A 14518-nucleotide genomic window follows, 5' to 3' on the forward strand; every position below is an offset into this window, starting at 1 on the left:
GTGTGGGTTTCGTGTTACGGGCTTCTGAGCTGGTGGCCGGGCGGGCTGCGCAGCTCTGGGTGAAGCAGCCTGGCTGCCCTCTCATTTGGTTTTCTTCCGCGAGATCGTTTCCTCTGATAACCACCTCCCATCTCTCCGCTGTCCTCCCTCTGGCCCCGCAAGTCCCCTAACGGGGCGAGCAGGGCGATTCAGCACGACGGACACACAACCGTGGATTGGGAAATGGAGGAAACGGCATTCTCTGTCTAGGTGAAAGCATAGCGAGAACGCACACCTTGTTCTTCTGGGGGGGGGGGGGGGGGGGGGGGACGGGTGCCATCTTTTACGCCGGCGGCAAAACGCTGAAAATTTAATCGCTCCACACAAACGGGACCCTTCTCCTGCCACCCGCCGCCACCCGCCACCCCCCACTTCCGCACGTCACGTTGCGACAATGAGTAATCCATTAATGATGTCTGGAGCGTATCGTCGTGAAATCAGAACGGAACTTCCCCCTTACATCTGTTAAGAGTTTATCTACCACATCAGACAGCCTTATCTAAAGGCTTTGTCTTTTCTGCAATTTAGACCCATTGGTTCCGCAAAATTAAACGCATTATCTAAATGGTGGAAGGGGGAGGGTTGTTACCCGGAAGGACTTCTACAGTTCAGGTCCCTAGGAAAAAAAAAATCGTGCATGGTCACTTTCAATTCAGTTAAGGGAGGGAACACTGCCACGCAGAGATGCCACAGTCTCTTCTTATAAAAGGCACAGTGAGGGGACAGGGGTGAAAAATCTGAACATTGTTACTTCAGATCAAATATAATTAAGACTCATTATTTGAATGCAAAAATTCAAAGCTCACTCATGCTTTTCAACACAACATGAGAGATCCATGTGTTTCAAAATGTCATTTTTACTTTATTCTTTCAATGTTTCAAAATAATGTCTTAATGGTTGTGGTCACTGCAATAACAGCTTTTTCTATTATTGAAAACACATTGTCATTCTTCTGTGTATCAAAGAAAATGCGGCCTATTTCAGAAGTTACTGCCTAATGCTGGATCAAGAGGACTGCTTATTTTGACGGAATTTGTCCCAGGCGATAATTAAAACACTTTTAATTTCGCATTTATGTCCTATTTGTGTTTGCCAAATTAAATTCCAGTCTTCAGAACGTGCATAATAAAACTCAATTGGGAGAGAGCGGAATTAATATTCAAGTGACTGAACTTTCTTTACCAAATTTGGAACGTTATTTTAACAGAAAAGCTCTTAAATTATGCATGACTGTAACTGACTCTTTCAAGTAAATGTCCCAAACGTGCAGCAAAAGTTCAGGAATCAAAACTACTTCTCGCCACCCGGGGAATCTCCTCGGCACTCTGATGTCATTAGCTGCAGATCAGACCCGGGCCTAATCCCAACACTCGCACCAACTGTGGGCCAGTACGACCTGGCCACTCCCCTAATTATGAGAAAATCAGTCAACACCCTGAACACTGAAACTATCACAGCAAACTAGGAGAAAATAAACATTTTTTTTGTACAATTCATAAATAATTCAAAAATTAATATTAAATAATGGCGAATGTCCACTGTGATCCCTTGGCTGTGCTAAAACAGGCATCTGGTCGTCCCGGTCCGTAAAAGCAGCGCTGTGACGTCGTCGGGGTGAGGTCTATTTGTTTTTGCTGAGTGTCCTCTGCTTCTCGGCGTGCTCCACGATCTTCTCCTCCACGTACAGCCCCTTGCGCTTGCGCACGGCGTTCATGTACTTCAGGGCCTGGTTGGCGGAGTCGGCCTTCTCGCCGAAATGCAGGTACTCCTCCTCCGTGGTGGGCACCCAGAACGGGTCGCTGGAGATCACCTGTGAAACAGAGGGAGAGAGGAGAGGAAATGAAAAATATATAGAGAGCAAGAGAGAGAGATGAAATAAAGTATGAAATAAAGACAGAGGAGAGAGAAATAGAGAAACAGAGAGAGAGCAAGAAAGAATGACAGAGAGAGAGACAGAGCAAGACATCCAGCAAAAGGGAGAGAGAAATAGAGACAGAAAGAGAGAGGCCACACTCTGATTAACACTGCCAACTGCCTGTCAGCAGAAAAGATCTCCACCTGGCAGAGAAGGGCATATCCTCAGCTCAAACGGAATGTCACTGAGGGGAACGGGGATACCTGAAAAGCCAGTGGACTTTATCCTCCGTATCTAGCGGGCTCAAGATCTTTTCACTTGAAAAATGAACTAAGCCTTGATATTATTCTAAAACCCCAAAAGACCTGTTACATCGGTGAAACAACAATAAACCAGAGGAGAAATTCACACCCAGTAGGGCATCCACGACTGCAGTGCTCGCCCTACTGGAGTCTGGTGGGTGGGTGGGGAGGCGTGGTCAGGGGATGACCACAGAAAGAGACAGAGAGAGAGGCAAGAAGAGACACAGAGAGAGAGAGAGAGGGAGAGAGAGAGAGAGAGAGAGAGAGACGGGGGAAGAGGGAGAGAGAGAGGGAGAGAGGCAGGAATAGAGAGAAAGAGAAAGGCAGAGAGAGAGAGAGAGAGAGAGACAAAGAGAGGGAGACTGAAAAACAGGGAGGCAGGAAGAGAGACTGCTAAGCTCAGCAGCAGATCCCTGGTGTTCCACCGTTTACTTTTCCAACAATGGGGAAGTTATACTTGGGTCCTCCGAGGCGCTGGTTCACACCCCGGCCGCCCCGCACACAGGGCTCATTATGTAAAGCGCTGTGACATGCTGTTCCAGCGGGAAGAAAAGACTTGCTGCCAGGCTGCCACGCCGCACAAAGCATTCACGCTATGACCTCACCGCCACCGCGCGCAGCAGTCCGGGGGTACAATTACAGTACCAGCTCAGGCGAGCCCTTGCACCTGGTCAGGAGGCCGAGGGCGCAAGCTGCCTAATTTCCACAGGACAGATGGCGGGGATAACAACGGCGAGATTTGGGACAATGCAAAGCCGTGCCTCTCACCAACAATCATCCAGGGGGCACTGCTTGAGGGGCATATGCATCTGGTGTTCTTTGAGCGGGGGGAGGCCAGGTTCAAACCGCAGTGGGATTGAATGTCCGCGCCTGCAGCCGGGGCCCACCGCACACCTCTCTTTCATCACGTCTCCCCTCCTTATTCTACACAGCTTTACTGTGTGGGCGGCTTGGGTTACCTCCTTTTGACCAACTCTCTTCTCATCTGTACTGCCTGTGAGGCATGTCTCCAGGCAAGGGGCAGAGAGTGACAAGCCATTTTTCTTTTCATCTGCACTGAATGTGGCACAGGGGTTGTGTGTGCTCACCCCAGAATGCTCCCGGTTAAGGAAGCCCTTTAAAAAAACATAAACACACTGCACATCTACAGCTGAGCTCTCCGTGTCTGTGTAAATAACAATTTGCAATTCCCCATTAACTTGGTAATCCATGACAAATGCTGGGATCAATGAAAAGACAAAAAAACTCGTCAAATTAGGCCACAACAGGCCGAAACGAACTAAAGGTGCACTTTTCGGACCTCATTACTACGGCATTACCATTCTCCTGAGTCATTATTGTCACAGCTGCTGCCAAACAACGGCAGGAAAAAAAAAAACGTCAGCTTAAATCAGACGGCGACTTCTAACGAGCGCAAAACAGGGAGTGGTGACAATGGGCCTGTGCGTGTGCCCCGGCTGGGGGGGCGAGGCAGAGGGATCCTTCACGCCGCTAATGCCGAGTGACACTGGCTGCGCGGTGCAATTAAGGGACGGCGTGGCGTCGGCCGGCGAGCGCCGCACGCGGTGTGACAGAGGGGCCGCGGCGCGTCCCGGCGTGCCGCCCCGGCCCTCATTACCGCCGCCTTTGTTGCGGCTCAGACAATTAGATTAGGCTGACCTGGAACGGCGGACACTTGAGCCACTTCCAGGCCCTGGCGCTTGATTAGCGGCCCTGTCTGTCGCTTGGCTTCGCAAGGCGGGAGGCGAGAGGCAGGAGGCGCCGCCGCGAAACGAGGCGAGGGCCGGCGGCGCGTGTGCCGCCTAATGGGAGCCTCACATGCACGGCGGGTATGTGTGTGTGTGTGTGTGTGTGTGTGTGAGGGAGGGGGGGGGATACAGCGGCACTCTAACCTGACTGAACAGCGCGTGTCTGAGCCGCTGTCACCGAAGGACTGACAAGTCTGGGGGAGATGAAAGGCGTTCTATCCATTACCCCTCGCCGAGAGTTCGAACTGGCAGCAGAGAGGCATGATGGGACTCCGTGTGACATTACCACTGACAGCCCTCGCCGGCGCTAATAAAATGTGACTGGTCAGAAGATCAGCTTTCTGTCTAATTGCCATCCGTGTGGCTGGCACCTGAAGGGCCGGGTGAGCCGATCGCTCTCCGCGACTGTAACAGTGAGAGGCATGTTCAAATCAGGACCGGTGGAGAAACAGGGTATTCTCAGGCTCGGATTTATTGCACTCGTGCCTGTAATAACTTCTTTTTCCCCTCGCACATGTCAGCCGGACTGAGCGCAGGCTGTCTGATTGCTCCAGCAGCTGGCTCCGAGCGGGCCAAGAAACTCAAATCAATACTCAATACACAATGCGAGTCAAAATCTCTTACAGATGTTAAACATCCATCAGAGCACCTACAGAAGGAAACCGAGATTATGATCTGTGAAAACCATTGTCTCTCCCCCCCCCCCCCCCCACACACACACACACACACACACAAAAAGAGAAGAAAAGCAGAAACGCTTTAACAGAACGTGTACAGGTACCTGGGGAAAAAATAACAGAGGATTTTAAAATCCTCAAGAATGTGTACTGCAGTTCCTCAACACTTGACACATAACACTGTCAAACGCTTAATGAAGTACATTTCAAAACGAAGCCCTTTCACATAGCTGCTGCAGAAGAGATGGACCACAAACATGCATTTAGACCTGAAGTGTGCTGCGATAAATAAGCTGCACTTGTCCTTTTTTAAACAATCTACCACTTATAAAGACAAACGCGACTCCTTTTCGCCTGGGCCAGAATGCTGTTATTTTGGAACAGGTTCTGTTCCACTGTCGGTCTTGAGCAGACCTTAAGACACTGAGCCCTGCGGATCACCGCAGGGCCAGAACACAGCGCAGGAGTCAAGAGGAGAGTGAGAAGCGGTGGAGCTGATGGCAGACGTTTGTGCAGCAGGGTGCTTCGGGGGGGCATGTGGGGTAACGGCCCTTTTTTTTTCCCCTCGAGCAAAAGAGACAAGGGTTTAAGCTTTCAGCGTCTTGAATCAGAAGTCAAAAGAATTTCCAATAAGGCCTCTTTTCTTCGGGACACAAATGCGCCATTTAAAGCATTCCAGAACCCGTCGAGCAACAAAATATCCTGTGTAAGGTCTGAATTAAACATTCAATTTAATTCCCTCCTTTTAGCAGGAGCAAAGTGTGTCCTGGAAGCGCCGAGGCCAGCGATTAGAGTCATGTGTGTCACGGAGAACTGTGTGACCCTGTGGTCGGATCAAGCGCGTCCTCAGACTCCAGCCCCATGTAGCTGCAGACAGTGATTACTGTGGAGCGCACTCGCTCACATTCGCTGAATAGATTTGACAAATATGTCATTTCTCCGCTGCCTTTATTATCAAAGCCACGCTTATGAATTTGTCTCTGGGAAGGAGCGACGTGACAGAGGGTGATTCAGGCAAGGGCTGCTGCTATTTTTGCAGCATGGATTTTCTGTGATAGACGGTACCTTAAGGCCAAGCGATACTTTCTTTTCTTTTTTTTTTCCTAAGCTAGGTCAAGGATAGACATTGGGGGTAACATTCTACTATCTGTGTCACAGTGATAAACCCCCCCCCCAAAAAAAACTCAACAGACTGAATAGCACAACTGTAACATGTAGACCTATGAAATGGTAAGAGGCTGGTCAGAACATTGATTCAGTACAGCAGACCTATCAGGGTTTTCTATTTTTGGAGTGCGGGTCATTTTGATGTCATTAACCTTCACTGAGGGGAAAAAGTAGATTTGCTGCTCCATGGTCTACACTGAGTGATATGGGCTCCTACTTCTAGAAGATACAGATATTTAGTGTAACATAATGGGATAAAAAGGACAGGGACTGTTGCAAGCTCTGCCTTTAACTGGAATCACGAGATCTTGTGTGAAACACAGACTGATAGAAGCTTTTAAGAGCCATCAAAGCATCTCACTGCCACTACTACTTTGAACATAATCTGCATTTTTATACAGCACTACAATGATACAAATATATTTACACAAGTAAAAAAAAAACCACATACCTACTTAACTCTAAATTGAGTAATCTACTGTAGCAGGGAATGAACGCCCAAATGTGTTGGAGAGAGAGAGACAAAACCTTTTTTTCCTTTCTGTGAGATAATGAGAAAAATGTTCATGAAAGAACAGAAACTACTGGTGCTGTACAGGAACCTTTTGTTCTGACAGTGGATGTAGCTTCAGGCTAGCGCCGTTTGTGTGTGTGTGTGTGTGTGTGTGTGTGTGTGTGTGTGTGTGTGTCTGTGTGTGTGTCTGGTCTGTGTCTGTGTCTGAATGTGTGCGTGTGAGTGGCTGTGTGTGGTAGTGGATAGGGGTGTGTGAATGTGTGTGCCTGTGTGTGGGGAGGATGGCTCTGTGTGTGTGTGTGTGTGTGTGTGTGTGTGTGTGTGTGTGTGCATGTGTGTGTCTGAGTATGTGTGAGTGGTTGTGTGTGGTAGTGGGTATGGATGTGTGTGTGTGTGTGTGTGTGTGTATGTATATGTAAAAGAGATATTTTGCTTTGTTGTAGGTGCAGAAGCGATTTCATTACATATGCACACCCATAACAATATTAGAGAACTAATGCAATAAATAATGATAAGGAATTAATTAACACATCACGGTAATGTGATTGCCACCAGGATCGGGAGAAATATAGCAACTTAGATTGCAACTTCACATCGGCCCATTAATGCTAATAGGACAATTTGGACCTATAAGCTTTAATGAGTGAGTGAAAATCACTATCTCACAGTTTATCAGCCCTCGTAAGTGTTTATGACAGACTCTTCTACTGGACTTAATCAAAATTAAATTTGATAATTCAATCAGGAGTAAACATGTTTTGAGATAAAGACAACGTGGGTAAAACCACTGACAGTTCATTGCTTGTAATTGACCAGATTTGACCTTCAAAGCATATTAACACAGCAACCCTGTCAAATACTAAAAAGTTTGTAACGACTGCAGATGAAAGGAAAGATCAACACTGACTGCGCAGGAAGCTTCTGTGGCACATAAAAAAGGGCAAATAAACACGCAACGATGCCACATTAAGAAAGCAGTGCGGTTAAAAATACGGAAAGAGCAGCGGCGAACCAGGCTATTAATATCAGGGTCGCCCTGTAACTTTCGGTGGACGTGTCAGACAGAGTGACCCGCTACCCGGAGTGACGCGGGGACCATATGGCACAGAGCACGCCGGCCTCAGCGCCGCAGCCAAAGGCAGGTATAATTCCTCGGCACATGTGGTCTCTGTCGGCTTTGATCCTCTCTTACCCCAGTGGAAGCAATCTAATTACAGGCCCCAGTCCCTGCACTGACCGTCAGTCATGTTTAATTCACAAACTTCGCAGCTTGGGTGGGGGTGGGGGTGGGGGCGGGGGCGTGTGTGTGTGTGTGTGTGTGTGTGTGTGTGTGTGTGTGTGTGGGGGGGGCCCTGGTCAGTGTGGGTCAGCTCGTGTCCAGCTCCTTATGGGCCGCGTCTTCTCTGGGCGCTCGAAAATTACAGGCTGGGCGTGCTAACCTGACCTTCCTGACCATAGACCTCAACGGCAGGAGTGCCAGTCTGAGTCTGGGTTTGAATGAGACGGATACACGGAGCTCTCTCCTTGTGCTCCAAACCTGTTGCAAATCAAGTCGAAAAGGTAGCCCGTTAAAAATATGGACTGTCTGACAGAAGAACTTCTGATTGCCAGAGCCTAAGCCACAAACCTCCTGCTGTAAAGACCGGAGTCAAAACACACTCAAATCCACATCCCAGCTTTCAAACCACTGGACTGAAGTGATACGCTGCTGGAATGGCTGACAAAAAAAGCTGAAACGGTCTTTGGGGTTACACAAGCAAAACGTCCACACGTTACACTCTTACTATGTCAACTAACACCGTGTCGATGGGAATTTCAGCGTACGGTGCACTAGAGCAGAGCAAAAAGAAGCGCGATTTGCCTAAATCAGCATTAGTGATACGGGCGACAGGGACGGATCAATACTGACATGACCCAAAAAAACACAGCCCGCCGTCACTGTCATGTGTTTACTTCTTTCCAGCCATACATCAATACGCTTAAGCCTCAGAGTCAATAGCCACGCAGTCCAAAGTCCTGCATCTCTATCCAATAACTTGCTATGCCGTTATTATGCCTGTACGCTGTTTTTGTTTTCGAGTGCGGGCTTATCGATCCGCAGTGCCCACTTCAAAGGATGTGTTATTCCAGAATGCTAAGAGTTCCATTCCGCCGGATCGCAAACCCTCATGGCGGTTTTTGCTATGCCCCAGTGTTGTCTGTCATTGAAACGACATCATGTTGGCTGTGTTGTGCTATTGATCAGAGAATGGGGGGGGAAATGACCCAAACAGGCTTTCCTTCATAAGCTCCCATGTAGCCAGACACACGCTCACACACAGACCTCCCAGTGACTTAGTTATAGCTGTAGACTGGGCAGTGCATTAACCTCTCAGTGGCTGAGTTACAGCAGTTATAGCTGTATGCTGCAGCGCGCTCTCATAGTAGTCAATAAAGTGTAGCTGCAGACATACTAGCACAGTCATATACCGGCTCTTCCCACGGTGTGCAGTGCAGATGTACTACGGCTATGGCATTTACCTCCCAGTGACTGCAGTGTAGAGGTACTCTGGGTATTGCACTCACCTCCCAGTGGCTGAAGACCAGCTGCGGACTGGCCAGGCCGCTGGTGCGCTTCCTGATCTCGTCGGCGAACCCGAAGCTCTCGGCCACCGGCAGCACGGCTTTGATGATGAACATTTCCGTGCCCTCCTTCATCTCCTCCGCCAGCACCCGGCCCTCCCTCTTGGACAGGACAGCGTACACGCGACCTGGGAGACAGAAGTGTTCAGACGTTCAGACGCCTCTAACCAGCGCTAGTCACTGCTTATCACTGAGTAACCAGCGAGGAGCCCCCTGGCACTACTACAACCAACCTTGAGTCTATCTATGGTGTTTTTTGGCAGCCTTGAAATATTTCTAATCATTGCGAGCCATCAAACTACAGAATCAACAGCACAGAAATTATGACCGCAGACTCATACCCATAATCATAAACAATAAAAACTGCAGTTCCTGGCAGCAGATAAACTCTCAATGTGTGGGCATCACTCCACATTAGGAACAAAGACACCAGGAAGCATCGGAGAGGTGGGAGTCCTGAGGGTCTATTGTACCAGTCTCTTCCTCTTCAGATCACAGACAGAGTCATTTCTTTCATCAACAGAGGCATATTCAGGCTTAACTGAAATGGTAATAATTAAGTGATTGCTGTGGCAGTCTCCTCCTTTGGTGGACGGAATTCCAGCCTGGTGCATTAACTTAAAATGCAACCCAATGCAGCTTGTGGGCTAATGGTCAAAAACAAGTACAAACTGAGTACACAGGCTTAACACTTAACACTCAGGATTCATTCGGCTTATCTGGCTTTTCACCTTACTGATCTGGTTTTGGTTTGCTTGAAAACTCGCAAGTGTGGGGTCTCTTATAAATGTGACAAAACAGCTACTCCTGTGTGAATGGCCTTTCTACGCTCGTGACAATGATCTGACGCCACTGTAGCAGGACCTTCGGCAATATCGCCTCCACGTTGGAAAAATTAACACTTGATTGATCAAGTACAAATCGACTAACTAAGCATAAGAAAAAAAACTTTTTTTCCCCATAATTTATGAATCCCATATTAATATTTTAATAAAGAAAACACTTTCGGACGTAGCGCTCCATCTGCGAACAATGGCTTTAAAAATAGCCGGAGGTGCGGACATTCGACCCCCCTGCGAGGGGTGATGGGAATGATAATTTGTGGAAGTGATGAGCTAAGCCCTGAAATAATGGCTGTTGACATGCAGTGATAGCTGTCCCTGACCCCTTCCCCTCTGACAAGGAGACAGCTGCTGAATGCCTCGTTCTGTTACTCTGTATGCAGAGCCTTTCTCAACCTTGTACAAAATGCACTATATTTTAAAAAAAGTTATAAAATACTTTCATAACTGGGGATAAGGTGTTCCCTTTCAAATCTTGTGAAACAATATGAAATTAAATTCTGCTTGTAATATTACTTGTCACGACTGCAAATCACAATTAATCACTGCTGTGTTGCTGTTGTCAATGCCCTTTTGAGAAGTTCAGTGATTGTGCCTGTCTCATATGCACGTAATGACACAGCAGCTGGTGAGGAGATTTTAATGTCATTCCAAGTCGTTTAGCCTGTTCTAATTTTCCACAATGATTGTGGAAACAATAGCCAGCAATCTCTCAAGTTCCGCTCCTTTCCAGAGACGAATCTGGAATATTCTCTCTTTTTAATGGCAGTAACATTAAAAAATGATGGATCACGCAGTAATTTACAATGAATTATCCATGTAACCACGGCCTTGCACAGAGACCCTCGCGGGCTCAAGGCTGCAGTCCGATTCAGTCTGGAAAGGATTCGATTTTCTGAGAGGTTATCTAATCTCAGGAGGGTAGGATCTGAATACCCCAACAGATCGATTCATATCAGGGCAAGCATGTTCAGGAGACAGTTGCCCTTTGTTGCACATCTTTGAGGAATGACATCACTGCACTCGAACAGAAGTGTTCCACAGCAGCTTCAATTAGGAATGCTGAAAACTATTTCCTGTACGCCGTGAGCAGCCAATCGTTTCCACAGACATGTAACCAAAGATGGGGAAAAACCCTTAACAGGCAAAAAATGTTAAACAGAAATCAACATTTGCTCTAGGGATTACTCTAATTTCCTTTCACTCTTTTCTTAGTGTTTGAGCAAACGGAATTCTGCGAATGCTGCAATCTGATTGGCTCAGGAAGAAGGGCAGTATTTTTTCTGCCTTGTCCACCTCTGGCAAAGGAGCGGGTGAGATCCTAGCCGGATTAGCCAGCAGGTTGCTGCAACAGGGCAACTCTGCTAATGTTAGCTAATGTGCTGCGTTGATTCTGTCAACCTAAGTTTACTAACCAGGCTTTTGTTCTGGAAATGGAGTCTGACAACAATGCAAGTGAGTTTTACAACTGATAACCTAGAGAATGAGAGTCTCAAAAAATATCTTTTAACCTTTAAATATTACTGTGTACACAAGTATCATGTTTAAGAAAACTATGTGAAACAATCATAGTACAATGTGTGGGAGAGGAAATTCAGGGACACAGGTAGGTGTAGCCAGAGAAATACCTGCAAAAGAGTTAAATACACCAGTCTGCTGTTTCTCATCTGTAGGAATAATGCAATTCATTAAAACCGTTAAGTAAGCTATTCACACTGCAAAATAAAGTTCACTATCGGCAGCAGCTGGTCTGTACAAAAAGAACTTTTCAGTGATTATGAGCCTCCTGTTTTGGCTGTGTACGTTTGACCTGGCAGCTGGTAAATAGGATTTTTTTCCCTTCTTACCGAGCACTTCCGCGGTGGCCATGATCTCACAGGTGTACATGGCGGCCATGAGGCGCTGGGGCTTGGCCTGGAAGGCGTGTCGGCAGGCCTCTTTGACTGCAGCAATGAGTTGGCCGGAGATGGGGCCGTAGCAGTCTGCGGCGGCCGCCTCGTTCCTGCGCCTGCCCTGGCCGGCACCGGGGGCGGCGGCGGCGGCGTCCGCGTCGCGCGCCTCCTGCTGGGACGGCGCCAAGTCGCCGCTCGAGTCAGGCGGCCCCAGTGCATCCTGGGACAGCTCCTCCTCCACCGAGTCCTGGTGGGAGGGCAGGGCGGGGACCTTCAAGTCCCACCTCTCCACGGAGAAGCAGACGCCCATGAGCGGCTCCTCGCACATGGGGCCCGCCAGCGTGGCCAGCTGGAAGCCACTCACCACGCTGTTGTCGAAGTCCCTGTAGGCGCCGGCCTCGGGCCTCTCCTTCTCCAGGCACTGCCACACCGAGGGCCGCTGGTAGCCCTCCAGGTTGTTCAGTAACACGTTTGGCCCGTACCGGCGCGGGCCGAAGGACCAGATGCGGTTGACGGCGTTCCTCCACCTCCGCCCCTGCAGGTGCGCCTCCAGGCTCTCCTTCAGCTCCCGGATGGACTCCAAGGTCTTCTGGTTGATCTCCAGGGCCTTCCCCTCCTTTATGGACAGATTGAACTGCTCCATTGTTCGGATGAGGTCGCCGCTGCTCTCCAGCAGCCGGGTGGCTTCCTCAGGAAGCGGCAGGGCCCTGACCCCGATGGTGGCCAGCTTGTTGGGGGTGGTGAGCGTGACGAGGCCGCCGGAATCCACCTGGATCCCCTCGGGTCCCTTGGGCTGCTCCTCCTTCGCCTGGTGGATCACGGCCACCTTCTGCTGCTTGCCGAGCTCCTCATTCACCATGTCCACTTTGGGTGGCCGGATCACCGTCTCCCGAAACGGGATAATTGGTTTGGAGGCGCTTATCTCTATTTTGGCGAATCTGAGGAGAGGAAAAAAATAATAAATCACCGGGCTGCTTTTTTTTTTTCCACCATTCCCTTCTGTCAACAAAAGCATTCCTTTTTTTCCTGACTCTTTTTCAGTCAGGATGAATACCTCATTTTAAAATGCATTCAGAGACGAGGATTTATAGCATCTGTGTGCCAAAAAATCCTTTGCCTTTTTATTGTCAACATAAATGATAAAAACATGTTTCTGCCTTTTAGTTAAAAAGGCTTTTCAGCAAATAAAAATGATATAAGCCCCGTCTTTGCTCTAGATCTTATATCACTCACCTGGTTAGTCTGTGCAGCATTAAAATATTAAGGGCAGTATGTGTGTTTGCGTCTGTGGCTGTGGGGAGTCCAGACCTAAGCCATACAAACATTTTCCCCACAAAGTATTCAAACACTCAAGAATGACTATATTACATTACAGTGAGGAGCGATAAAACTAAATCCAATTTCTTTAGTATTACTACAATTGTTTAAATTGAAACATAGACAAACAGACATGGTGCACCCCCCCCCCCACACACACACACACAATTAAGTTAATAATGACCGTCGGGACTCATCGCTAATAGGTCTGGTTTAACTGGAGCAGACAGAACAGACAATCCTGCTATCCACTTTGAGACAACTATAAGGAGGCTTTTTCTAATCCATTTAGAGACAGACAGTCATGAAACAGGTTGAAAACCAGCTAATCCTTTGCAGAATGTACTCTAGACACGTCTCGCAACTGCCATACTATCCAGGCGAGCGTAATCTGTCACCTAGGTGAGGGTTAGCAGGACATCCTGTGACACCTAGGACTCATGGACGTACCCACAGTACCCTGCAGTGCAAAGTTCTCTAAATCGCTGCACTAGAGACCTTTCCATAGTTCTTCAATGCTTTAACAAGACCTCCAAGTTTTATGAACGCTGGCATTGAAAGGACTCTGGAAATATATGTTTTCGAAACTAGAATACACACACTCACACACACACACAAACAGACACACACAAATAATGTACTGATTTATTCAAAGGAAGACCCAAAGCGAATGCCTCGAAGTGAATTTACATGTCATTACTTCTGATTAAAGTAAAATAAATGCTCCGCGAGCCCTCACTGAAAGTTGGCGAGGGGCAGAAAGTGCGCAGATTACTTTGGCTACGATAACTTAGCTGCTCACCGACGCGCCGCTGACTGAAGGCTGCGTCACATTACCATAATGTGAACCTCACTGGCAACGCCGATAAACACGGAGCCATCAATAACAGCGTTACGAAAACCCGCGTCCATCATTCGGTCTCCACACGGCTTCCCCCGCCTTCATGCCGAGCGCGAAGCACCTGCGGCTCACTAGCTACCGCTACTCTGTAAATTGGAACAAGACTTACAACTGGGATTGGAGTATTTATTTCGCTACTTAAGCTTATTGCAACTGTACAGTCATTTGAATTGGGGGGCGGTGGTAGGGTTACAATAGCAAACAGTCACACGTTGTTATTGTTAAATTTAGTTCAGCCACAGTCCGCTTGCTTTGGGCAGGGCCTTCGTTTTACGGCCGCTGTTGCGGTCCCACTTCTAACGCTTCGCTTGCTGCTCTCGAACATCATCTCCAGTAAAAAAAAAAAAGTTACTACACTCATATAACATGAACACAAAGCGCCTTATTACCATGGCAAGAAAGCAAACTCTTCTCTTGTGGGTCATGTCAATACAGACGGCCACTCAACCTCTGCTAAAGTAATGTTGTGCTGATTATGAGGCCCATTAAAAAAATAAATGGTAATCTTTTGTTTACAACTAAAAAGTAATTTGTAAAATTGGAACAATTACATCTACATTCCTTCCTATCCTACACATCATACACACACAGATAAGCTCAATACATGTCAATTTGTGATTTAACTTGGACAAGGTCATGTG

At 47.9% G+C, this 14518-nt stretch overlaps 1 protein-coding gene across 1 annotated transcript in view; it reads right to left on the reverse strand.

Annotated features, from left to right (window-relative positions):
* Positions 1–876: 876 nt before the first annotated feature.
* Positions 877–14518, reverse strand: part of efl1 (elongation factor like GTPase 1) — a 66955-nt gene continuing 53313 nt past the window's right edge. The window contains exons 18-20 of the mRNA XM_036543998.1: positions 11615–12597; positions 8869–9053; positions 877–1850 (exon numbers count right to left, since the gene is read on the reverse strand). Of these exons, the coding sequence (XP_036399891.1) occupies positions 1662–1850; positions 8869–9053; positions 11615–12597 (1357 nt within the window). The 3' untranslated portion in view covers positions 877–1661. The remainder of the gene's footprint in view (positions 1851–8868; positions 9054–11614; positions 12598–14518) is intronic.

Source organism: Megalops cyprinoides, chromosome 13 (assembly GCF_013368585.1).
Source record: "Megalops cyprinoides isolate fMegCyp1 chromosome 13, fMegCyp1.pri, whole genome shotgun sequence".
NCBI lineage: Eukaryota > Metazoa > Chordata > Actinopteri > Elopiformes > Megalopidae > Megalops > Megalops cyprinoides.